The sequence below is a fragment of the Physeter macrocephalus genome, chromosome 20 (assembly GCF_002837175.3).
Source record: "Physeter macrocephalus isolate SW-GA chromosome 20, ASM283717v5, whole genome shotgun sequence".
NCBI lineage: Eukaryota > Metazoa > Chordata > Mammalia > Artiodactyla > Physeteridae > Physeter > Physeter macrocephalus.
The window spans coordinates 82,046,057-82,073,352 of NC_041233.1; the positions used below are offsets into that span (position 1 = coordinate 82,046,057).

General features: G+C 51.6%; 1 protein-coding gene across 2 annotated transcripts in view; it reads right to left on the reverse strand.

The window, feature by feature from the left end:
• The window catches only part of C20H10orf143 (chromosome 20 C10orf143 homolog), a 114,941-nt gene that overhangs the window by 41,127 nt on the left and 46,518 nt on the right, over positions 1-27,296 (reverse strand). The window contains exon 5 of one of the 2 annotated variants that reach the window (XM_055080944.1): positions 19,202-19,410. The exons of the other annotated variant lie outside the window; for it this stretch is intronic. Coding sequence (XP_054936919.1) covers positions 19,369-19,410 — 42 coding nt within the window. The 3' untranslated portion in view covers positions 19,202-19,368. Of the gene's footprint in view, positions 1-19,201; positions 19,411-27,296 lie in introns of those variants that run through there. 2 annotated transcript variants of the gene reach the window in all.

Consider the following 27,296-nt stretch of genomic DNA (forward strand, 5'->3'; position numbering starts at 1 on the left):
TTAAAAAAAACATTAGGGAAGCAAATACGCATCATTGGGAGAATGACTGGGAGGCCACATGTTTTTTTGCAAAACAACATCCAGGGCTTTATGAACCTGAAGGAGAGAAGAGGCCCATATGTAGGTGAGGCTGGGTTGTGTTTGGTGACCAAGACACGTGCAAAAGGATTGACTATACCACACCCAGCAATGCAGCCCAAGGCAGGATAAATGGCCAAGGCCTCACAGTAGTAAAGGAACTCAAAGCACCAAGAAGCTGTTGGGACTGATTCTGGTGTTCTGAATGCCTGTCATTTAATGCCTTTCATCATGGTTTAACTGGCTGTGTGTTTTCTTTCTTAGTTGTTCATAAAATTATAGTACAGTGGGCCCTCCATATCCATGGGTTTTGCATCTGTGGATTCAACCAAATGCAAATAGAATACTCAGCCATTTTATATAAGAGCCGTGAGCATCCTCGGATCTTGGTATCTACAGAGGTTCTGGAGCCAATCCCCAGGGTCAACTGTACCTCTTACAACTTTTAGCACTTAGATCGATGAACTACAAAATACTTAAGAAGGTTTTGCGGGCTTCCCTGGTGGCGCAGTGGTTGAGAGTCCGCCTGCCGACGCAGGGGACGCGGGTTCGTGCCCCGGTCCGGGAAGATCCCACGTGCCGCGGACCGGCTGGGCCCCTGAGCCATGGCCGCTGAGCCTGCGCGTCCGGAGCCTGTGCTCCGCAATGGGAGAGGCCACAGCAGTGAGAGGCCTGCGTACCGCAAAAAAAAAAAAAAAAAAAAAAAGAAAGTTTTGCAAACCAGTATCTTTGAAAAGATGATGCTGGCAGCCACCTCCTCTACCACAGGCAGGAACCACACCCGGGAGGTGGGAGAGAGGTGTGGAGTCTGAACCAGTGCCGTCCAATAAAAATGCAACAGCAGACACAGACACAGTTGAAAATTTTACACTTTTCACGTAGCCATGTGAAAAATGTAGAAAGAAGCAGGTGAAATTAATTTTCATACTATAGTTCATTTAGCCCAACATATTAAAAGATACCACCTTAACAAGCAAACAATATGCAAAACTTATTAATGAGCTATTTTATACCCTTTTCTTCCTATTAAGTCTTTGAAATCTTAGTTTACACTTAAGCCCATCTTAGTTCAGACTAGACAGGTTTCAAGTGTCATAACATTAGAGAGCACAGCTCCAGAGCCAGGGTGGGCAAACCTTTCGTGTAAGGCCCAGGTAATAAATATCTTAGGCTCTGCCAGACGATGGTCTCCGGCACAACTGCTCAACGCTGCCACTGCTGGGTGAAAGCAGACACAGATAACACGTAAACGCTTGTGCCGGTGTTCCCGTAACAATGCACTTACAAGAACAGCCCGCAGGACAGATGTGGCCCGAGGGCCAGAGTTTGCCGACCCCTGATGCGGGTCATTCCCCGCCCGAAACCATCACCGTCTCCGGACTCTCCAGCTCAAGCCAACAAACCCTCTTTTTACCATTTGCTCAAGCGGTCCTCAAAATTCCCAGTTAAGAGCTACCGTCTCAAGCTCCCGCCCGCTGCGGCCGCTGGGCAGCCCTCAGCGGTGCCCTGGGTCGGAGTTTCCTCCCAGCTCTCTGTTCACTCCTCCACTCGTGTAGCTTCCGCCCCGTTCCACCCGCAGTTCTCCTGCAAGCTTGGCATCACCTCTCCACCCTCCCACTCTCCCCATCTCCCTTTCTCTTCTAGGAGGCATTGGCTGGGTTCTCCCGCGTTTGAAAAGCATGGGGGAACGTGAGGTTGACTTCATGAAGGCACATTGTCTCTCATGGCCTGGAACCCCCAGCCCAGACCAGGGAGTAGGGAGGCCTGTCGGGCTGGTTCAGGGAGAGCCGGCCCTCAGGCAGGAATGGCCCTCTGACCCTCCAAGTGCGCGGCCCGCGTCTGGTCTACAGAAAAGCTCCCATTGCGTCCCTGGTCCCTGCTGCCTGGAGGCCCCAGCACTGCAGCATCCCTCACGGCTTGGTGTTGGCCAAATGGCTCCAACGTCTGACTTGAGCTCGCCCAGCCCTGCACAGGAAGTGATTTCCAAGTGACAAACGTTAGCCTGGTGGCTCCCAAATGCCGAAAACAAGCGATCCCCCAGTGATGGTGGCAGGTAGCCGACCTCCCTGGGTTTCCCCGCCAGTCCCTCGCCTTTCCGTGGGCAAGTCCTTGTCCCCAGCTGGCCTCCGATGCCGCGCGGGGCCGGGAGGGACCTGACCGATGAGTTGCTGCCCTGAGGTTTCTGGACTTGGAGCTCTGTCGGCTGAGGCAGACCCGCTTGGGGGCCGTTGGCAGCCACGCGGAGAAAGCTGACGCACAGCACAAGTGAAGGAAACCCAGCGCGGGAGCGGAAGGCAGCTGCAGGGGCCTGGGGCACTGGTGGCCCTGGATGCCACATCCAGCGCGGGCTTGTTCTTGCTTCCTAGGGGCTGAGTGGCTCTCAGAGACACCTCCAGGTCCTTTCCATAAGCCCCTTGCTGCTTTGGCCAGCTCCCATTTTGTTCTGACCACTTGCAAACACGAGTCCTGTTAAATAAGGGTGATCTAATGCAAGTGGTCAAAGCACAGTGAACGCACCGAGGGGAGAAAGGGGCAGGGACGGCCTGGGGGCTGCAGCCTGTCTGAGGCCAGAGGCCCAGAGCCTCCCTTCTTACCTACCTGTGGTCCCGCAGTCCTGGGCTTTGTTTAGCCTCCCCTGCCTGCGGAAGGAAGCACCTGCTCGTCTTCCATCCCTGGGGAGAGAAGCAAGAACAGAAGCACTTCTCTTCAGAAAACACTTGTGACTTAGTTAATATCACACACTGCTTTGGGGCATCACAGGGGCGAACTGGGGAGTGAGAAAGTCTCTCCAAGATGGGACAAAGGGGGCTGCTCTTCACAACATACTTCCTGCACAGGGTTAAATCGTGTCTCCCCAGGTGCACGTCCGCCCACAACCTTGGAAGGTGACAGTTGGCAATAGGTCTTTGCATGTGTCAACGAAAGATGAGGTCATCCTGGATTAGGGTGGGCCCCAAATCCAATGACTGGTGTCCTTGTAAGGAGAGGAGAGACACACACAAAGGAACAGAACACACAGGGACGACGGCCACATGACGACGGAGGAGCTGCCATCCGAGGAACCCCAGCAAACGCCATAAGCCAGGGAGGCAGGAAGGATCCCCTGCCGCGCCCAGAGGGAGCGCGGCACTGCCACCACCTTGACTTCCGGCCTCCAGACCGTGAAAGAATAGATTCTGCCGTTTTAAGTCGCCCACTTTGTGGTCCTTGGTTACCGCAGCCCCAGGACACCAGTGCGGGGAGCAACTGCTCAGTCAGGGCCCCCGCCAGGGCCCGGCGCCCGCCTGGGCTTCTGGCTCTGGACTCTTAGCAGCCAGCGGCTCCCCCGACACACAGCCCTCACTCTGCTTCCTGCAGCTCTGCGGGCTCCTGGACCTCCCGAAGGATCCGCTCTGCCCTGGGAAGCACCCTGCCCGCACCTGGAGACCCCCAGCGCCCCTTTACCTGGCTTCCCTCTGCCCTGTGAAAAAGGCCACTTTGACGGTGACCTCAGAGGATGCCAGTGCCTGTGTCTGCATCCGCCTCCCTCACGTACCGAGCTCCTGGCGGGGACCCCGGCCCTGGCCACCTCCACGCATGGCCGGAGAGGACGCACCTAAGGAAGCACCAGTTGGGGCTTCGCCGGCAAAGCAGGGATTTGAGAAACAATTGTTCCTGTTGATCACGGGCCTGATGTATCTGTTCTAAACTCTTGTTGCCTCTGGATGGATTCATTTCTCCTCATGACGTCTGACGGGGGTCATGCTCCGATCCCCATTTGGTGTGTGAGGTGACGGAGGCCTCGCATGTCCAAGTGGCCCCGGCACCCCTGCCAGGAGATGGGGCCTTTCAAGAGGTGACTAAGGTTACAGGAGGTCATCAGGTCATCCGCTAGGACTGGTGTTCTTATGAGAAGAGACACTGGATACACGTGACCACAGAGGACAGACACGTGAGGACACAGGGAGGAGGTGGCCGTCTACAAGGCAGGGAGAGAGGCCTCAGGAGAACCAACCCTGCCCACACCTTGATCTTGGACGTCCAGCCTCCAGGACTGTGGGAAGATAAATTTCATCTTGTTCAAGCCCCCCAGCCTGTGGTACTTTGTTACAGCTGCCCTAGCAGACAAATACAGCAAAGCCTCCTTGATCTAATTTATTGGTCCTTAAGATTCAATTTTTTAAAACAATTCATTGGCTGATACTCTGCCATATTCCAAGATGGGTGTGAGTGTTTCAAAATCTACGTTGACAGGTCGAGGGTTGCTGTGAACATTGTTGGAAGCTCCCCTGCCCTCCACCCCCAGGGCTGCGAGAATGGTGCTCTCACCTTTCCAGGCCTGTGGCTCAGGGGCTCACGTTCCACGTGGTGCTTTCACGGGTACCAGTCTGCAGCCCTGATGATGGGTCACCGGTGGGAAGATGCCGTGACAGCACGTGGGCAGGTCACTGGTGTTGTGTCCAAAGCATTGTCAGTGTTTCCTCAGGTTTCACGCCGCTTGCATGATACACAGTAGAGGGTTCCGGCCTCTGAGCTCTTCAGATCCTTCTCCCACAAAATTTAGGAGGCGCCCACGTGCCCCTGCAGAGTATTCTCTGTCAGGCAGTTTCAAGGGATGCTCCCAGAGGAGCTTCTTCCTCTTTTGAAATGCGCTTAGAAACGGTTGTGTTGGTGAGGATTCCAAGTGCTCCCAAGTACTGGAGTGTTCTCCCTAATTTGAAATGCTTTCCCCTCAAGCTCCCAAGAATTCAGGCAAGCGTGCCCAGTGTTCAGGTTTGGATCAGGGCTCCAGCGCGGGCTGCTGCGGCAGGGGGGTAGAGAAGTAATTCAGGCGTTCTAGTAGGGTGATGAAAACCGCTGCGGGCACATATTGAGGCACAGAAAAGGAGCAGCTGAAACCATTTCCTCGTGGGGTCCCAATGAGAAACAGGCCTGTCCGTCCCATGGATGCACGGAGGGGGCCAGGCAGCGACGCGCGTGGCAGGCGAGCGCGCCGAGCCAGGGCCGGGTGCTGAGGTCCTCGGCGCGTCTCTCCTCCAGCCCCAGCCGCGCTCCCGAGCGGGGAGGACCTGCCTGGGGGCTTCCCCACGCCTGTGGCTCGTCGGCCATGAAGGAGGTCCTAGGAAGCCCCGGACCACCGAGCATAAACAAGTGCCCATGGGCCGGACTCCAGGCCCGAGATCTGCCAGGGAGCATGGCTCTCTGCCGGCAGCCCCCCGGCCGGCGAGAGACAGGAGTCAGGTTGCAGCGTGACATTGGCCAATGCCACAGGCTGCGCCTCAGAACAGTAGGACCTGGGTGACATCCAGTGTCCTAACGGCTCACAGGGCTAAAGGGTCCTGAGTGAGGGGACACCCACACACCCTCCACCACTCTCACAGCCCCCAGGATTGTGAGATGAAAGCACAATGGTGGTCTCGAGGGGCTGCAGGGAGAGGGAGAAATGGGGCATTTATTCATGGGCACGGAGTTTCGGTTTTGCAAGATGAACAGTTCCGGAGACTGATTGCATAACAGTGTGAATATACGTAGCACTACTGATCTATACACTTAAAAATGGTAAATTACACTGAAGATAGGGAATTTTTATGTTATGTGTATTTTACCACAATGAAAAAGAAATGAAAACACAGCAAGTCCCAGCTGTAACAGTTAGCTTAAATAAGTTCCTTTAAAATCGTTACTTTAAAATGAAAACTCAGTTAGGCTGAGCACAAACAGATGGAAAAAGACACCCTGAAACCAGTAGGCATAAGAAGCCTAGGCTGGCTACATTAACATCAGACAAAACAGAACTCAGATAGCAGTAAAAGAAAGGAGGAGGAACATCTCATAACGATTAAAGCGTCCATTCATCGGGCTCATCAGGCACGTGGGCTCTGAGCCAGCACACGGTCCCCTGTCCACAGGTAGAGTCCCTGCTCTCTTTCCTTCTCTGGCTCCCATGCCCAGGTCAGGCAGAGTGGTGGGCTGTGCCCTGCCATCCCAGGAAGACAATCTCTGGCAAGGGCAGAACTGTCCAGAACTCACTTCTCGCTCGCGCTGCGTGTCCAGGTCAATGGCCTGCCCCTGGGCTCGGCCACCAGCCTGCCTACACGGGCCCATGGTCCCCGCTCACAGACAGCATCCCAGGCTGCAGCCCAGAGCGGAGGCCAGAGGGGCTGGGCAGCGGCAGCCAGGCTTGCCCAAGGGAGGGTGTTCCTGGGAACTCTGCACTGGAAGGCATAGGGGAGCAGGGCAGAGGGGAGAGCCCCAGTCCTGAATCTGGGGTTTTCCTTCCTGTTCTAGTCAAAGCAGATAATGGCATGTGAGGAGTGGACACAGCCCTGATGTGTCTGGATCTCAGGGCTCTGAGCATGGGGGAGGGTGTGTGGACACTGCTCAGTACTCGGGGCTGTGACAGAAACATCTTTGCATAATGTCTTCAAGGTTCATTTATGTTGTAGCTTGTGTCAGGATTTCCTTCTTTTTAAGGCTGAATAATACTTCCTTGTATGTATTTACCACGTTTTGCTGATCCTTTCACCCATCGATGGACATATAGGTGGCCGCCCACTTTTGGCTACTGTGACTAATGCTGCTATGAACATGGTGTACAAATATCTGTTCAGGTCCTTGCTTTTCATTCTTTTGGGTATATATGTAGAAGTGGAGCTGTCGGATCATATAGTAATTCTGTTTTTAGTTTTGAGTAATTACCACACTGTTTTACACAGCAGCTATGCCATTGTACATTCCCACCAATAATGCACAAGGATGCCAATTTTTCCACATCCTTGCAACCTGTTATTTTCTGGGTTTTTCACTGTAGCATCCTAATGAGTATGAGGTATGGGTCTTGCTTTTTAAAGTCCATTCTGACACCCTCTGCCTTTTAATTGGCATGCTCAGTTCACTAAAATTTAATGTAATTTTTGATGTGGTTGGATTTAGGCCTGCTAATTTAGTATTTTGTTTTCTTTTCGTTCCCTCCGTTTTGTGTTCCTCTGTTCCTCATTTTCTGCCTTCTTCTGGATTAGCTGAATATTTTTTTAAAATCCATTTCAATTAATCTATTGTGTTTTAGCTATACCCCTGTACGTTACACTATTAGTGGCTGCTTACAGATTAAAGTATACATAATATACATCCTTGACTTTTCAGTCTAGTTAGAGTTAATACTGTAGCACCATATGTAAAATGTAGAAACCTTATAATTGTATAGGTCCATATGTCCCCCCAGTCCTTTAATCTATAGTTGTCATGGGTATTGTATCCACATACATAATAAACCCCAGAAGAAAATGTTACTTTAAATGTTTGCTTTAAACAGTCTTATGTATTTTAAAGAAATTAAGATTTTAACATTCATTTATATTTACCCACATATTTCCCAGTTTTGATACTCTCCACTGCTTCTCTAAAATCTGAATTCCCAACTGGTATCATTTCCCTTCAAAGAACTTCTTTTAGTACTTCTCATAAATAGCAACAGATTCTCTGTGATTTAATCTGAAAACATTTTCCTTTTTGAAGGATATTGTCCCTGGTTACAGACTCCTAGGTTGACGGGTTTGTCTTTCCGCATCAAACACATCATTCCACTGCCTTCTGGCCTCCATAGTTTTTGATGAGAAGTCTGCAGTCACTCAAATCGTATTCTTCACGTACAATGTGTATAGTTCTTCTTTGGCTGCTTCAGAGATATCCTCTTTCTTTTGATTTTCAGCAGTTTGATTATGATGCTTAGACATAGTTTTATTTATATTTATCTTGTTTGGGGCTCACTGAACCTTCTGAAATTCAAATTTAGGTGCTTCACCAAATTTAGGAAATTTCTGGGCCACTATAACTTTGAATACTTTTTTCTCCTACATTCCCTGCTTTCTCTCCTCTTGGGATTCAAATTGCATATGTGTTAGATGTTTTGATATTATCCCACAGGTTCCCAGGGCTCTCTTCATTATTTTCAACCTGTTTTCTTTCTCTTCTTCAGATTGGATGATTGATATTCGTCTATATTGAACTTCACTGACTCAGATTTTAATCTATTATCTCCATTCTGGTAATAAGCCAATCCCCTGAATTTTTTATTTCAAATATTTTTCAATTATTTTTTTCATTTCTAGAATTTCTTTCTGGTTCTGATTTTTATAATTTCTATTTCTTAGCTGAGATTTCTTATCTCTTCTTTCACTGCCAGCATATTTTTCTTTACTTAATTGCATGTAGTTATAATATCTTCTTTAAAGTTGTTGTCTTCTAATTCCAGCATCTTGGGGGTCACCTCAGGATTGTTCTCAGCTGATTGACTTTTCTCTTGAGACTGAGTCACATTTTCCTGTTTTTTTTTTTTTCATATGTCAAGCAATTTTAGACTGTATCCTGAATGTCATGTATTGGGAATGTTATGTTGCAGAGATTCTGGAGTCTATTCTAACCCTCCAGAGAATGTTGACGTTTTTGTTTTGGTAGGCAGTTAACATGACTGGACTTAAATTGCAAACTCTGTCTTTAGTATCAGCCCAAATCAGTTCTGTTATTTTAGCTAAACTGCTTTGATTCTACCTACAAGCATGTGTGGTTCAGATATCAGTCAGAGATTTGGGTAGAGTTTTTTCTTTTTGTGCAGAGTTTTTAGTTTTTATAAGCAAGAGGTCCAGTAGGAGTTTACTTGGCTATACCCGTATGCTTGCTTTCTAATGCACAGGTGTTTTGTTCACCTGTCACAAAGCTGGGAAGCCTCTGAGCAGATGACTCAGTGACAGGTAGAAACACCTTCAGAAGAGATTAAGGAATAAAAGGTTAACTCTCTCTAGGCTGAGGGCAGAGCCAGCTGTGGGCAAACCTGCCTGTATTAGCCTGCTCAGGCTGCTATCACTATGTGGCTCATACAACAGAAATTCATGTTCTCACGGTTCTAGAGGCTGGAAGTCCAAAAGTAAGGTGTCAGCAGGTTTGGTTTCTTTCTGAGGTCTCTCTCCTCGGCATGTAGATGGCTGTCTTCTCCCTGTGTGTCTGTCTTTTCCCTCTGTGTGTGTCTGTGTCTTAATCTCCTCTTCCCATAAGGACAACAGTCATATTGGATTGGGACCCACCCTAATAACCTCATTTTAACCTTAAATACCTTTAAAGACTCTTTCTCCAAATAGAGTCCCATTCTGAGTTACTGGCAGTTAGGACTTCAATATATGAAGTTTGAGAAGGAAACAATTCATAACACTGCCCTTCAAAGGCTAAGGACTGCCCTCTCTTAAAAGACTGTAATTAATTCAGTTGATCCACCCAGTGGCACCCATGTTATCCTTATATTCTGATGAGGAAACTGAGGCTCTGGAGGATGCAGTCATGGAGCTACTGAGTGGCACATCTGGTGCCCACTTCCCACATCAGCCTGTCTAGCCGGGAGCCCATTTTGGGTCTTGGGCTCTGGTCCTCCAAGCCCAGTAGGTCGTGGGCACCACCACACACCTCAGGACCTCCCAACACAGGACCAAAAGTACCAACTGGGGCAGAGCCCATGTTGGACAGAGGGGTCCAGAGAGTTCTGTGGGCTCTGTCTGTGGCTCAGAATTGCCTCCTGACTCCCACATCAGCCTGTCTAGCCGGGAGCCCATTTTGGGTCTTGGGCTCTGGTCCTCCAAGCCCAGTAGGTCGTGGGCACCACCACACACCTCAGGACCTCCCAACACAGGACCAAAAGTACCAACTGGGGCAGAGCCCATGTTGGACAGAGGGGTCCAGAGAGTTCTCAGAATTGCCTCCTGACAGCACCAACAGCCTGACCCAGAGGCAGGCAGCTCTCTCCCCAGGCCCCCAGCACCAGGGCCGGAGCATTTCTAAAAGCCCTCACCTGAGCAGAGGGCTCCTCGCTCATCGGCAGCTGCCTTTTGGCGGTGTGGTGTTGTGAGCATCCAACGTCTCCATGGTCTGTATCTGACGACCCGAGCGAGAAGCGATGTGGCTCCGTATGGGTGTGAATCACTGTACAGTGTCTGAGTTCCCAGAGGACGGCCTGGCTACACAGCCCACCTCAGCGGCTGCTGCGGGAATGAAAGCTTCTAGAGATGTGTCCTCTACGCAGTGGGGCTGGCTCTTCCGAGGTGCAGCTGGAGGGAAGAAGCGACACCTGGAATGAACAGAATTGGAATGTTTTGGAAAACTTGGCTTCAATGTCATGTTAAAGTGCAGATGATATTGAAGGGCATGGCACAGCCCTGAGCCATGGACCATCCTGGACCAGCCCTGAGCCACCTGAAAGTCTGGGTGGAGATGGTGGAGGGGAGGGAGGGGACGGACAGGCAAAAAGCCTGCTGGCGTTACAGTTCTCCACAGCTATGTTGCTGGCTCATTTTACATGGCAAAGAACATTTTTAACCAAGCACTGCTGCTTTCCCCCAGCTTGATTCATGCAATCATATTGATGCAGTGTATTCATGCAATTTGCCTCAATTACACTGTCTGGGGAACAGCTTGGCAACCCATTAATCCGCTGGTAAAGTACTTGATAAACAAATTCAGAGAAGGATCACTCACAATCCTGAATTTCACCAGCTCCCTTTTTTTGCAAAAGGAGTCTGGGTGCTTGACCTCCCAGGAGGAAGCAATCGGCTCTGTCCTGCGTCCTAAGAGCCTGCCCTCCCCATGGGGTGGCCGCTGCCAAGTCACACCCCACCGAGGAGACGCCACGCACAGTGCATGTGCATCTTGCCATCAGGTAACTCTAGCCCAACATGTTGCCCCGTGTAGGGTCACAACAGGAAGATATGCAATTAAAGGGACAAAAATACCCCAAGGAAATCAACACGGGACTTAGTAATATCAGACACATAGGTGACAACTGTCAGACAATCAGTCAACAAGGGGCCCCGTGTCTGTGTGATCCCGGCTAACCCATTATGATCTTTGTGAAGTGTCCTTCTGGGGGGTCCGGATCTGCAGATAGGAGGGGAAACCCCTTCCCTTTTATTAGCAGCTAAGCTCTTTATACTTCAACCATATTGCAGCAGGTTAGAAGTCTAAGCTTTATTGTCTTATGTTATTGAAAATCCAGATTCCGGCGGCCTTCTCCCTCAGGTCACGCTTTGTCTGCGAATACATTCTCATTTTTCCATGTACGGAGAGCGTCTGGAGAGAGGCAGGAAAGATTAGGGCTGTAATATACTTGAATCCAGTTTATTTGCCTAGCCAGAAACTTCCACCCTCCGCAATTGCTTCCCACCCAAGATGTTGTCTTTAATTCTTTCGTGACAGGGAGAAACACGGGCGCCAGCTCCCAGCAGGTCCAGGCAGAGAGGAAGGGCCTGGGCCCTGAGGTGCCCCTGTCAGTGGGGGACAGGGGTCCCGCCACAGACTGAAGTTTCTGGTTCTGAACTTCTCCTTTGTTTACGAGGAATGCATCTTCAGTGGCACGTCATTCATCAGAAGAGAAACACGTTCGTTAGAGAATGGCGGGTGCAGAAAAGGCCCCTGGCCCGTGATTCCTGTCGCGGCCGCTCCCTCGTGCTTGGCGTCCCCCGGGAGCATCTTGTCCCCTGGCTGCCGGCTCCTGCGCAGGTGTCGGCCCCGACCAGGGTGGTCCCCACAGCCGCTGCTAAGGTCCACCTTAGCCTGTGTGACCGCCCCTCCAGACTTTGCCGCTGGACACACACGGGAAGCCTGGGAGGGAAATGATCTGGGGGGATTGTTTTGCTAATTAGTTTGCTCAATTTAAACGATGGGACAGCAGGGTCCAGCTGCCTGGAGGGTGCCCTCCCCACCCCCAGCCTGGCAGAACAGTGCCTGCCTTGGCCTTGGACTGCCCAGCCCCTGAATCTGGGACGGGGCTTTCCCCGATGGTTATCTGTAGACCGTGCCTCCAGTCAGCCCAGCGTGGCTCAGAGCACAACTACTGCGCACCGACTGTGTATGCTACTCCACGCCAGGCCTCACCGAAGGGAGGAAGCAGAGACGGCAGCCCAGAAAGCAGCGCTGAACTGGGGGCCTCTGAGCTCAGGGCGGGGGGCGGGGCATGGGGACGGGGCCCCAGCTGGCAGGGAGCACGCAGGGAGGCGCTTGGGAGAGGTTGCGCTTGGGAGACAGCGACCAACGGGGGCGCTTGGGAGACAGAGCGACCAACGGGGGCCGGTTTGCCTGGAACGTCCCTGTTAACACTGAGGGTCCCGTGTCCCAGGAAACCCTCGGTTGCAGACAAACCAGGACAGTTGGTCACCCCGGCAGCCAGAAACCCAGCTCAATGCTGCTCTGTCCCAACCGGGTGACCCTGGAAGTCAGCTCACAACCCGGGCCTGTTTCCTCATCCACACACCGTGGACGATAAGGATGCCTTTCACCTCTAGGAAACCTCGAGGCTTTTCATACACTGTTTTGTCTGGGTCCATGGCCTTCCCCAAGGCACTCTGGATGCCTTTAAGGAAGGCTACCATCAGTTTGCTGTCCCCAGGGAGCCAATGGGCACGATCCATTCAGAGACGCAGCAAGTCGCACGGCATCAGTGGTGGAGAGCTTGGGCTAAGAAACTGGCTCGTATGGGGAAGCGGCTCCGTGGTGAGCAGGAGGAGGCCTGGAGGCGCCAACCTCTCAACAGCTCAGCCAGTCAGGGGGCTCCAGGATGGGTGAGGGTGAGAGTGGACGCGTCGGTGGGGGCACGAGGGGCTGCTGTTTGACCAGTCTGAGTCTGGGGGCCGCCTCTTTAACGGAATGCCCGGGTCCCTGCACCCCCAGTCTCCAACCCCTTTTGGGCTAAAGGCACCCCTGTGCCAGGTAACCTGTGCCAGGCAGTCCACAAAGAGCTACCATGACTGTGTCATACATCTGCTTGTCCCTGCGGTGCAAGGACCATGTGAGCGTTTGGGTCTCTCCAAGGCGAAGGCCACGTCAAGGCTCCTTTTGCAAAACATCTCAGGAAGTGGGCCGTTTGGTTCACGGATATCAATTCTGTACTGGCCTCAAATTCTTTCCCCTCACTGGAAATAAGGCAGCAACAAGCGTCCTCGGTGATCCTCTCCTGGCCTGGCCCACCCTGCCTGCCTCCCGTGGTAAAGCCCCTTACTCAAAAGAGCAGGAGGAGAAGAGACCGCAGGAGTGGAGCTGGAGGCCCAGCGAGAGGGGGCCCTGACGGCCATGGGGGCCTTGGGGAAACTGCACGGCCTCTTTGTCCAGGGCACCATTCCTGGACACGAGCCGCCGTGCAAGGGGACGCTTGCAACCTGGTCAGGACCCACGCCCCACCCGGACCTCTGTGAGCCCTCCTAGGGTGGATGCGGGGTGCTGCACCATACGAAATGCTATCGCCTCCTTCCTGCCACCGGAGGGCAGAGTTGGGGAAATCTGTTCCGCTTTGAAGGCGACAAGGCTCCCAGTCTGACATCTTGCCAGGGAGACGCTGTGTCTGAGACCAGACATCCGGAGTACTGGCAGCTTCCACAAACCTAAATCTCCAGGGGCCCTGACAGGTGTCACCGTCCCCACATAGGACGTCTGACCCCAGAAGGGAGAGAAGACAGCGGTCCCTTCCATAGGCTCAGAACGCAGCTTTGGGCATAAATCTGTGGACAGAATCAATTCTTAGGAGGGTGACGAATTGAGCAAAGAGCAGGGGCATTTGACACATTAAAAGATTTTGCAAAATGGTCTTCCAAAATGATTGTAACACTTTTCATTGCTACCAACAGTGACTGAGTGCCTATTTTCCAACATCCTCACCAGCACCAAGTGTTATGCTCTTTAAAACTTCTTGCCAAATTGACTGTAAAATATCTAACAGATTTGAGTTGCATTTTTAAACGTACAAGTTTTAGCATTTTGGGCTGTAGCAAAAATTGAAGAGCAACCCAAATGTCTGTCAAGAGGAAACCAGCAACAGGAATTATTGTTCCTATATTCAATGTAGTAACACACGGCTCTTAAAACAACGAGCCGGATCTGTGCTGATGAGTTACATTCACGGGAAGGACGCCCAGGACACAGTGTTAAGTGGAGATGAAAGTTGCAGGCGTTTTGTGTATAATTTTAATAGCCTCCACACACACACACGTGCACGCACACGCATACACGTACACACACACCCATGTGTGCACACCTGCACATTCATACACACACTCGCACACACGTGCCCCAGGAGGAGGCGTCAGTGGGCGTCAGGGAGGAAGACGTGAGGCGGAGCCCGCCCAGCCCATGCTCATCACGTGACTGCCTTCCCAAACCCCGACAGTCGTGACTTGCTTCCAGCGAGCCAGGCTGTGCTGCCAGCACATCTGAGAACAGAAAGGGAAATCTACACGTGTCAAGCGTCCGACACGAGTAGGTAAGAAAAACGGCACGAGCCCGCACCCCGTGTGCGCCGATGACAGCGACAGCCCCCGTGCCCTCTGACGTGGGACTCGGCACTTCTGCAGCCCTTCGGGCCCGGCACGGCTCACACAGAAACCACGGCAGAGCATGGCTGCGAGCTGCGTTAAGACCTTTATCCCAGAAACGTCTGTCTGCTGGGGAATGTTCATTCGAAGCAGAGGCCTCAAAAAAATGAACGCAGACAAGGAAGTCTGATTAGGCAGCCACGGCATGTCCAGTCACACCCACACGGATGGAGATGAAGTCACGACCCAGAAAGTCACACCCCGCATGCGGCGTGGCTCGTGTCCGTCAGCAGCGGGGATCACCGAGGCAAACGCTGGCATCTCGTTTGCGAGGTGACCGTCCCCTAAACCTATCAAATGCTCTCCCGTATTCCCAGGCAGACTGATAAAGTGGTTTGATACCAATCAGTTGTAGATTAGATTCTGCAAAGCACATTTTCCTAGGAAATCCAATTGCACCTGCTTTGGTTTCTGGGGCAGTATCTGTTATTTGGTGATGGTACATGAATTGTGCTTAGGCTGTTTGAGAAGAGAGGGAGTGATCCTTCATCTGACGGGGGCCACATGAGACTGCACCGGGGGCTTTGGAAGGGGAGGGGCTGGAGTGGGCCCCCTTGGGTCCCGTGCTGGCTGGGCAGCCCCGTCTGCCCCTCTGCTTGGCACCTTCCCGGCCAGGACCTGCCCCAGGGGCCCAGCCTGCAGGCCGTACGTCCGAAGGCAGGCGTTTGGTGGTTCTCACCGCAATTTATTTTAATTACGTGTGACATAAAGATACCACCTACAAATGAGACAATGCTGCCGTAAGAGTCTCAAGGTTACTGTAGGGAATACTTCATAACCGAAGTGTGTTTTCCCCAAGGAGTTATACTACCATTTGATTTAATTTTTAATTTTTACATTTTAATCAAAAATAGATCAAATGGTGGTGGTCTCTCTGGGGAAACATACTTCACATAGGAAGCCGGCCGTGCTCCTTTTAAATATGTAAAGCTGCCATCTCCCTATGAGTCACGGACGGCGCCTGCTGCCGGCCGCCCCTGCGATGGGCTGGGCGTGTTTCCCGGGCAGCGAGGCCGCCGTCGGCAGCTAAACCTGCTCCAATCCGTCAGGAGCCTTAAACAAAGGACGAGAGGTTCATTTAATCAAATGTCCTCCGCGCCACGTGGGTCATTAGATCTCCGGGGGCGGGGCCTGTTCTGTCCCCCACGGGGAGTCCCCTTACCTTTCCGTGGTGGGCCTGTGGGCAGAGGGTGAATCACGTCTCGGGGGGGGTGTGTGTGTGTGTGTGTGCGCGCGTGCACCTGTGCACACCTGCTCTGCATGCTAACCAACAGGCAATAAAACTTTTCAATTGCAAGGAAAGGCGCGCACATTCTTATCCAGGTGGGTCTTCCACCTACCAGGGTCACCTGGTTTGTCACATCGCCGCCTTGAGGGTGACCCGGACTCCTGCCGATATCCAGGTGGGCTCCGAGAGCAGCCGCTCAACGCACCACGGACCTCAGATGACACACGTACCTTCTGCAGCTTCTCGGGACTGGACGCTCCACGGACCTCAGATGACACACGTACCTTCTGCAGCTTCTCGGGACTGGACGCTCCCATGTGTGTAAAGTGCGGAGGAAGCTGCGGTGCCCGTCATAGTGGGGACGGAGCGTCCATCAGAGGACACGCTGGAGAAGTACTGGCCGCACACCGGAACTGCGAACCAACGTTATCTCGTTAGCGTCTTGCTGCTGCCTGCGTAATAAAGGTGATGTGCTCGTTCTCTCTCATCTGAGCGTCGCCACAGGACACTGGAGGCTCTGTTCAAGGCTGCATGCCTGACGGGGAAACGGCCAGGACAATGGCCCTGCCCTTCCCGGGGGCTGCCTGAATGCCTCAGCAGTGCCCACAGCTCTGCAGCCGGCAGGGCTTTCTGAGGTGCCCGCATCTCCCTTCCGTGAGTAACCCAGACACCCACGCTCCAGGCTTCCAGCCTCCCCCGCTACAAAGCCAGCGGATCCCAGGAAGCTGGGAGGGGGTGGGGGAGGCCTGCGGAGGAGGGGCCCCGCCCACTTCCTCCAACTCCTGTCCCTGCCTCAGCTAAGATCGGCAACACCACGGCCACACCAACCTGGCCCCGGAGACACGCTTCCTCACGTTTCTGGATTCAACACATCCCTCCGGTGCCCCAACCCAGGGATGTTCCTCTCCTCCCGCCAGTGTCATTTACATAAAGATCCACTGGAAGTGCTCCTTCTGAATCAGCTCCAGGGAGATAACGCAGTTTCTCCTAAAGAACAGGTGTGCCTCCTTTCTTTGGGCCAGCAGTCTATACAGCAGACCATCTCCGTGCCCTAGAAGCCCAGAGAAAGAGTTCACGCTCGCATCCGCCGGCCTGGCTCCCAGGCAGTGGTCCTCCGCTTTGGTGCCGAATCTGTCTTCTACCTCCTTCTCCGTGGCTCGTCACAGACGTGCTTGGCACTGGCCTGCCCGGCTCCCTCTAGAAGCTGTAGGACGGCGGGGCGGTAAAGGCTGCTCTGGCTGCGTCCCCGCCCGGTCCCACCCGCTAAGCCTGAGGGTGGAGCCCGGCTCTCTGGGCGCCCCTCCCACTGGCCAGGTGGGCAGGCCGATTGGGGGCAGGCACCCCCTTTCCCCGCCCGGGTCCAGCACCCCCTGCACCCTCCTCCACCCCGGTCACCGACGTGGCCCGTGGCTTGGCTGGACAGACTAGGTCCCCAGTGCCTGCTTCTGGGGCCACCATGGGGCTTTGGGACGGCGTTGTGGGCCCCCAACTCAGGACTCAGGGTGAGTGGGTTTGGCTGCTGTTCCAGGCCCAGGGGGCCCACGGGAGGTGAGGCCTGCAGGGACCTCAGTCGGCTTCAGGCCCTGAGGGCCACCCACTATCCCCACAGTTACACAGGTCCCGGCAGTTCAGCAAATTTTCTCACAGACCATGCACAAGCTGTGCATCACAGAGAAAGCTCATGAGTGAAACAGTGAGCTGGGGAGACATGTTCTTAATAGACTTTATTACTAATGCAGAGGCCCTGGAACGTACAGTGGGGCCCCTGGAACTGGGGGGCTCCAGCCCTCAGCACTGTCCCCGGTGTGTCCCCGAGGGTGGCCAGGGTGGGTACGAGGTCCGGCTTGGGCTCGCTCGCTCATCCTTCACGTGTTTGATCCCAACGCTTGGGGAAATCCCGCGGCCGAGGGGATGCGGGATGAGCAGGCGTCCTGGTGCCAGGCGGGGCCTGGACACTCCCACCTCTGAGACGGGACGATGGCCAGGCCACCTGGCGGGTAGGAGGTGCAGCTCGCGCGGGTCCCCTTTCCTCCGCTGGGCTCGGTCTTCATGTTAGAATCTGAGCTCCGCACGGTGCCTCCCCGGGGCACAGTGTGTCATCCGGGCAGGTCCAGGCCTCCACTCGGGGGCTGGGGTGGGTCCCGGGCTGGGAAGCTGCCGAGGCGGCCCGGCTCACTCCCGGCCACCGAGGTGGCGTCCAACTTTACGGTCATTTTGTTCGCAGGGTTTGCTGCCAAAGTGACAATTCTTCCTGAAGCCACATGGAATAAGTGCCACTTCCAATCCTGGGAGGGAGAGCATGCTGCTGGCTGAGCCTGGGATTTCAGACTTGGAGTTCTTCTCATTTAGAGTTAGAAAGTCAGGGGAAATATTTAAAACGTTAAATGAAAAATTCAAGATATTCTATTGCGTATTGTTGGGAATCAAAGCAGAGAAAGAGGAAATCCTGTCACATTTAGAAAGGGACTATCCCTCGGTGACACACTAAGAGTGATTTTAACCTCATCGCCACGTGTTCTCTTTTCAGCCTTCCTGCAGTGCACACGCGCGCCTTTTCTACCCAGGAGAGACTCACCAGCAACAGGGGAGACACTTAGGGCTGAGGGCAGGGTCTGGAACGGGAAGCAGGTGGTGGACTCGGCTGGGAGGTCGGAGCCCTGCAGGTTGCGGGAACAGGACCAGAAGCCGACGGTCCTCGGTGGGCCCCTCCCAGCCCTCCCAGCCCCGCTGGCTGAGCACACTGCTGGCCTGGTGGTGGCTGGGCTCCTGAAGTTCAGTAAAAATCGGTTCCAATCGACTCTGTGAATATTCACTGGACCCGCCTGGGTGCCAGGGAACCCTGCCCAGCTCTGGGGCACCGCCGAGTGAAGCGCCGTCCTCGACTCCACTCGGGCCCGAGAAAACCTCGCACCCTTGCCCTCCAAGGCCAGCCTCCCTCAGGGCTCTGGGAGGGGGGCCGGGTAGACAGGGATGGAGGGGCACCCTGGGCCGGCGGCCGACGGCCGAGCCAGCATGCCTGGATGGGGGACAATGGCACAGGGACCTGGCGTCATCCATGACATATAAACATCACTAATCCACAAAATCCAGGCAAGCTGGAAGAGAAAATAAGGTGTAATCACAGTAAGACTTTAACACATAAGGTTTCTAAAAGAAATGTGAAAATCTACATGACATTTTCTACCTTACATAAGACAGAGCCATGTGAATTCATTTCACAAAAGCAGCAAAGAAGCATCAAATCTGAATGCCACACTGAGGGTACAATGGACCATCTTACGCATTTATACCAATTGTGCCAATACGTCTTTTTTGTGAAGACCCACACTTCCTAAGAGTGACGCAGAGCTTGAGAGAATGTAAACAAAGCTCAGCTGCCGTGGGACCTCTGTAATCTGCTGGGCCCATCACTGTTGCTCACATGGTTTTTGGGGACAGAGTCAGATCTTCTGGGACACGCCTCTGTGCCTCTGTGTCTGAGGTGGCGTTTCCCAGAAGAGGGCCCAGAGCATGTAGGGCCCTCACTGGACCGTGCCCACCTGTGTCAGGGTTCTGGTATCGAACTTGACAACGGAGGGACAGCTGGCCGGCTGTGGGATACTCTGCAGTCTGGGTGGGCACAGCAGCCAGCGTGGGCTGCTCCAGAGCCTGGACTTGCGGACACGGGGTCTTGAGCGCATCTGTCAATTACCCCGGATGCCAGTGAAACCGCGGCATAAGTGGAACCACCTGGAGGGACAAAGAGGCTTTGTGAAAAGTCGCCTCCTGCTCTGGTCGAGGAGAAACTGCTGACCACGGGGAGGGGCAGGAGAGGCCCTTCCGCGGTGACCCTCTGGGGGAAGGAGCAGCATCCGGACCCAAGTGCAAAGTCCAAGAGTAAGTGCAGCACCCCCCCCACCGCAAGTGCCACTGCGGTCTGTTAAATTTTACTGTGGTAAGAACACTTAACACAGGATCCAGCCTCTCTTGGGTTTTCAAGTGTGCAACACACACAGTTTGCTGACACAGGCACTCTGTCGTGCAGCAGAGCACCAGAGCTTAGTCTCCCTTCACATCTGAAACTCCACCCACCCAGCAACACCCCCCCCGTGTGCCCCTCCCCCCAGCCTGGCAACTATGGTCCTGTTCCTTGCTTCTATGAGTCTGACTCTTTTAGATTCCCCACATAAGTGGAATCATGCAATATTTATTCTTCTCTGAATGGCTTATTTCACTTAGCATAATGTCCTCCAGGTTCATCCATGTTTTCACGTAATATAGGATTTCCTTCTTTTTAAAGGCTGAATAATATTCCATGGTATGCATATACCACATTTTCTTTATCCATTTATCAGTCAACGGCCATTTAGATAGTTTCCGTATCTTGCCTATTGTGAATAGTGCTGCAATGACCACGGGAGTGCTAATATCACTTCAAGATCCTGATTTCGATTCCTTTGGCTATATTCCCAGAAGTGGAATTGCTGGATCATCTGGTGGTTCTATTTTTAATTTTCTGATGAACCTCCACAATACTATTTTCCATAACAGCTGCACCATTTTGCATTCCTACCAAGAGTGGACAAGGGTTCCGAGTTCTCCACACCTTCATGAACACTTATCGTTTGCTTTTTTGGCAACAGCCATCCTAACGGGAGCGAGGTGCTTTCTCAATGTGGTTTTGATTTGCATCTTTATAATGATTAGGGATGTTGAGCATCTCATCATATGCCTGTTGAAGGCATCATACTTCCAGATTTCAAAATATACTGCAAAGCTATAGTAATCAAAAAAGTCTGTTGACAGTATAAAGACGGACATATAGACCAATGGAACAGAATAAAGGGCTCAGAAGTAAATCCATGCATATATGGTCAAGTGATCTTCAACAAGGGCGCCAAGAATACACAAATGGGGAAAAGATAGTCTCTTCCACAGATGGTGCTGGGAAAACTGGACATCTACACACAAAATAATGAAATTGGACCTTTATCTCATACTATACATACAAATCAACTCAAAATGGATTAAAGATCTGCAACTGTAAAACTTCTAGAAGAAAACGTAGAGGAAAAGCTTCGTAACGTTGATCTCAGCAATGACATGATGTAACACCAAAAGCACAGGCAACAAAAGCAAAAATAGACAAGCTGGACTACATCAGACTAAAAACCTTCTGCACAGCAAAGGAAACAATCAACAAAGTAAAAAGGCAACCTCTGGGATGGAAGAAAACATTTGCAAACCATATATCTGATAAAAGGTTAATTTCTAAAATATGTAAGAAACTCCTCTAACTCAATAGCAAAAAAATCAAATAACTCATTTTTAAAAGGGACTAAGGACTTGAATAGCCATTTCTCCAAAGATGACACACAAACGGCCACAGGACATTTTTTTTTTTGATGATCGGCCGCTTTTAGGGATTGGAAAAAGCATTTATGACCCCTGAGGTTAAATTTCTTCTGCTAATTCAAATTAATTATGAAGAGGCTTGTCAAGAATGTTTGAAAAATTTAAGAGACTTAGATCATCATTCAACTGGCTTTCCTGAAACATGAATAAGTGGGCCTCACCTGAAAAGCGACCAAAAAGACCACTTTAAATGTCATATACATTTGTGGTTGACAGTTACAGCTTATCATTTTATTCTTGATAAAGGTCATAACTAAATGTGATTTAAGTTTGGATTAGTGTTAATTATTTTCACCTAAGTAAATTTAGATGTCCGTAAAAGGAATATTGTTTTGTCCTGAATTGGGGCTAAAAGGTCACTATGTATTTAGTTAAAGCTCAATTAGCCCTTGCTGACCTGAGCAGGCCACTGGGAGGGCGTGGGCTCTCGTTCCAGAAGGAAGGGCTGCCCCCAGGCCTCCAACGCCTCTGGCTCTCACCCTTACCATGAGTCAAGAAGTGGGAGTGCTTCTTGCAGACCAAGGAGAGCACCTGGAGGACCACACATGGGTGCAGAAGTAGCAGTTACCACACGCCGAGCCATCACTACGCGCACGCCGGGCGTTTCACCTCAGGTGGCTGACAACTGTCACAATGACTCTATAAGGAGATGGAGGCCCCAAAATACAGCGGAGGAAGTGGATGGTCAGACAGAAACCCCAGATGCGCCCATGAGAGCCAGGAGACGCAAACCCACACTCTGCATTGTCCCCGTCAGTCACCGTGGGAACCAGTTACCGTCACTGGCCACAGGAGGCGCACGGCCTCTCTTTGCTGGACCACCCAGCCTTCCAACTGCTCGGAGCCGGCCCAGTAGATCAAACTGACATGCCATCCTGGACCCACACCAAGCTGTTTGTCCTCAGAGCAACTGGAAACTAAGGAACCTGATTTTGAGGCTGACGCTGACCTGCCCCTACTGGAAGGTCATCTGGAGGGATTATCGCTGAGTTCTTGAGACAGATAGTTACTTCCACTCCACAGAAGCTGTGGGGTAGGTGGGTCCCAGGTGAAAGATGTCAGGTGGCCGAGCAAGGCTCTGAGCAGAAATTTACTGTACAGCTCGAGCTTCAAACAGAGGAGGCTTCTTTCTCCTCATCCTCCTTTCTTTTCTTGCCCAGCTCGGCTGTCCCTGCGTGCAACGGAGGGAAAGGCCACAACCCATGCGGGTGCCGCTGTCTGTGACCCTCCCCTGCAGCACTGACTAAATGACAGTCGCCACCCTGTGTCACCGTCCACAGCCTCTGCCCTCCAGCGATTACGGCGGGAGGCCCAGCAGCACCAACAACTCCTCCAGGACACCTGAGCGTGGCCCAGAGGAATGGACTGCATCCAAACGCTTGTCCGGGCCGTGTCCCCAAACTGGGGACTGAAGGGTCATCCCCGGCTCTGCGTGCCCATTTTCCCACAGAATCCAGGGCAGGGGGCTTGTCTGAGCTCCTGAGTTATCCCAGGGTCTCCAGTGGCTGGAGGAAGAGGAGGAAGTGGAAATTGAGGGGTTGGATTTGGGTTGTCCACAGTCGGTGACTTACAGGAAGCAAGGAAAAGAAAGGGAAGCAGCGGGACCTCCCTGGCGGTGCAGAGGTTACGACTCGTGCTTCCACTGCAGGGGGCTCGGGTTTGATCCCTGGTCGGGGAACTAGAATCCCACGTGCTGCGTGGTGCAACCAACAAAAAAGAAAGGGAAGGACTGAGTCACTGCAAGTCTTGATTTTTTATTCTGGTAAAATACACGACAACGAACTTACCATTTTAACCATTTTTAAGTGTCCATTGCATCGGCATTCAGTACATTCATATTGTTGTGCAACCATCACCCCCCCATTCATCTCCAGAACTTTTCAGTCCTCCCCAACAGAAGTTCTGTCCCCACTCCCACTCTGAGCCCTGCTGTTTGCATTAGACAGCCCTGCCTTCCCACCGGGCTGCAGAAGTGACAGTGATCATGGGAGACGGACGCCCAGGAATCCTCACCAAATAAGCACACATTTTGTAAGTAACTGATGGGCCAGAAGTTCCTAAAGGCTCTCTAAACTAAGCACAAAAATCAAGAATACTATCATGGGCTCAGGGGCCGTGGGCTGTGGTGATGAGGTCTGGGATGGTACTCGCCATGTGGCTCGACTGCAAGGGAGGCGGCTTCACAAGGGTCCGTGTCAGGGGCAGAGAGAGCCCTCTTTAACCTCCTCTGTCGAGGCTGCCTGTGACCCTGCGCACTGGGCTGGGTGGCTCAAAGGCCCCATGCCAGTGGACCCCGTTCCAGCACCTCAAATACATCACCGCATCGGCCCCGCTGCGGCTTATTACAAGGGGGGCACCGTGGTTGCCATTTCACAGGCAGGAAACCGAGGCGCTGGGTTGGAGTGAGGAAGCGGCAGGAGCCCCGGGCCCCCGACCCATCAGACGTCACCACTTCAGGTGCTGGACACCGAGACTGGGGACTTCCTAGGCTGTCCGGTTATTCCAGGAAAACGGAAACGCCTTCCACACTGGAGCCCGAGGACTGCCTGCACCTCCACGAAGGCCCCATGTCACAGGACCCTAAGTGACTCGGGGACATGCCGGTTCTCAGAGTGTGGTCAACGGGACCTCCTGGGGCACCCTCCTGGGAGTCCCCCCGCCCCACCGACCTGGAGACTCTGCCTTTTAAGCAGCCCCTCCCGCCCCCAGGATCCAGGAGCGCCTTGAGGAGAGCGGGCGGGTCTGGAGGGGCAGATGCTGGGGTCCAAGGAGCCGGGTTTGGACCCGGGGCCTGGCCGTGGATAACTGACCTGGCCTCACCGATCCTCTATCCTTATTAGTACAGTGCGGATAATTCTCCCCCCAAAGGGTTTTTTGAGGGTTAAAAATGATAATTTAGTACAACATCTGACATTCAGTGTTGCTTACTCTCTAAAGAGCAGCTTCCTTCCCTTTGCTTTTGGGGAAAAAAATGCACCAAAAAACTGAGTTTTAAGCAGCAAATTTTCGGGAAATTACCTGGTGTAACAGTTATAATCAGAAAATGTAACAGAAAAAAGATTATCTAGGACTGAGCTTAAAGTGTAAGACTGATACTAACAAAACAAAAACCAAAAATGAGGGGAAAGAAGGAAACTTTTAGCTACACACAGAAGAAGTATTATCAGGGTAAAATGTGCTGTGTCTTCGGGTGACAAGTCACAGCAGTGTAAAGTCACCGCTTATCCCACAATTAATCGGTAAATTCAGCACAAATCCAATAAATATTTTATGTGGTTTTTACTTTTGATATTTGACAAAACGATCCTGAAGTTGATCTGGAAGAATGAGCACGTGAGTTGAACCAGGAACATCTGACAAATAATGGGGAGGTGCCGAATCAGCTTTCCACACAAGCACGTGCGCTGGGCCTGGACACTCCTTTTTTCCCTTTTCTGCTCATGTGTTATATTTTAACAAAAAGGCCCCCCCCACACGCACATACACATCACACACGCACAGGTAGTGTTACAGCCACCAGATGAGAAAGACAGATCAAAGAACACAAGAGGAAGTACAGAAGCAATCCCACGTATAGAAGTGGCATTTACAATCGGTGCAGAAAGATGTGGTTAGAATAACTGGTTAATATCTGGGGAAAAGCAAAGTTAGATATATCACCTTTTATGTCCCCAAACTTTGTAGCTAAAGCAAAGTTCTATGTGTTCAAAATGAAATCAGAATCATGAAAAATGTCGAGGCATAATTTACATATCAGTTCATATAATGTATGTAATCCTGGGGAAAGGAAGGTCTTTTCTCGAATGGTTCCAAGAAGAGAAACAGGCTAAAAAGAGGCCAACAGATATGACAGCTAAAAACTTCCAGCAAAGGACTTTGTAGACCTCACTGAAAACAATGTGAAAAATTGAAAATGGGGAAAAAATACATGTAACAGATGAGAGAAAAACAGACTCATTATTTAAAGAACTCCTAAAAATAAACGACCATGACATGCACCCCAACAGGAAAACGGCGAAAGATGGGACATTCAGAAAGGACACCCATGTGGCCGATGACACGCGTCAGAAACGCAACGCGGGACCCGTGCGTTAAAACCACGAACTTGGTGCAAAGGTCAGATTGGCAGGGATCAAAAAGGAACTTTTGCCAAAAAATCAAAATTGAATCTGATCAAGCTTCTGGATCAACACCAATTTATAGGAAGTACAGAGGTCAGAGGAGTAGGTAGAACACGGGAGATGCAATTAGCAATATATCAGCACAAACTCTACAAATAGTTTCCTGAAAATACACTGCAAGGGGGGACAGGAGGTGGGGGACCCATGATCAGAGACTCAGGACAGATCAGCCAGTCAGGTGCGTGGACCCTGTCTGCATCCTGCATCCAACTCAAACAAGTCATGAAAAACCAAACAAAATTTCACCTGTGAAATCGAAGAGGCAGGTAGGAATTTGACCAAAGACTAGAGAGAGATTTCATAGTATAAGGAATTATTGTAAATTTTGTTTGAGGGCTGAAAACTGTATTGTGGTTATGCTTTTCACTTTGTCTGTTTGGGAGGACAGACTGAAATGATTAGTTGAACTAATATTATGTCTGGGATCTGCTTCCAGTGCACAGGGAGGGGGAGAGGAGGTGGGCAGGACTGGCCATGGTGACCCTTGTTGGAGCAGGTCAAAGGCTAAAGGGGGTCCTTGTACTATTTCTTCTGCCTACTTTTGTGTGTGTTTAAGACATGCTAAGTTAAAAAGAAAAAATAAGAGTGGGGTTCTATTCGGTGTTGGTGAAAGGGAAGGGACATGGGACCACCTTTCCAGAGGACAGAAAACCAGAGTACCCACTGACCTAGCAATACAACTTCTAGAATCTTCTCTCATGAATATAATTGAAAAACTTTATAAAAATGTATGTGTAGGACTTCCCTGGTGGTGCAGTGGTTACAAATCCACCTGCCAATGCAGGGGACACAGTTTCGAGCCCAGGTCCAGGAAGATCCCACATGCCACAGAGCAACTAAGCCCATGTGCCACAACTACTGAGCCCACGTGCCGCAACTACTGAGCCTATGTGCCACAACTACTGAAGCCCGCATGCCTAGAGCCCGTGCTCTGCAACAAGAGAAGCCACCGCAATGAGAAGCCTGCGCACCGCAACGAAGAGTAGCCCCCACTCGCCGCAACTAGAGAAAAGCCCGTGCACAGCAACAAAGACCCAACACAGCCAAAAATAAATTTAAAAAAAAAAGTATGTGTAAGAATATTTATCCAGCAATTTTTGTGATAGCAAGTAGATGAAAGAATGAATGAATGAATGAATGCAAAGAACCTAAATGCACATTAGACAGGGAGTGGGCAAACGCACTGTGTATTTTCAGTCAATGGGATATTATGCAGTCCTTTTTTTTTGGCCACGCCGCGTGGCTTTGGGGATCTCAGTTCCCCCACCAGGGATTGAACCCGGGCCCTCGACAGTGAAAGTGCTGAATCCTAACCAGTAAACCACCAGGGAGCTTCCGATGCTGCCCTTTAGAATGACAACGTAATGCACACTTGCTGACATGAGAAGATGTACATGATGTTAACATCAAAAGTACAGGCCTACAGATGTGCGTGTCCACACAGAAAAAGTTTTATAAGGATACACGCTGAAATGTGAACATTAGTTACCTTTGCGTAGGGATTATAGATGACTTTTTAAAAAAATATTTATTTTATTTCTTTATTTGGTTGCACCAGGTCTTAGTTGCAGCAGACAGGCTCCTTAGTTGCAGCTCCTGGGCTCCTTAGTTGCAGCTCACCAGCTCCTTAGTTGTGGCACGCATGTGGGATCTAGTTTCACAACCAGGAATTGAACCCGGGCCCCTGCATTGGGAGCGCTCAGCCTTATCCACTGCGCCACCAGGGAAGTACCTGACTTTTATTTATCTATTTATTTTTTTATAAATTTATTTTATTAACTTCTGGCTGTGTTGGGTCTTTGTCGCTGCGCGCGTTTCTCTCTAGTTGCAGTGAGCGGGGGCTGCTCTTCGTTGCGACGCGCGGGCTTCTCATTGTGGTGGCTTCTCTTTGTTTCGGAGCACGGGCTCTAGGCACGTGGGCTTCAGTAGTTGTGGCTCACTGGCTCAGCAGTTGTGGCGCACGGGCTTAGTTGCTCCGCGGCATGTGGGATCTTCCCGGACCAGGGCTCGAACCTGTGTCCCCTGCATTGGGAGCACAGA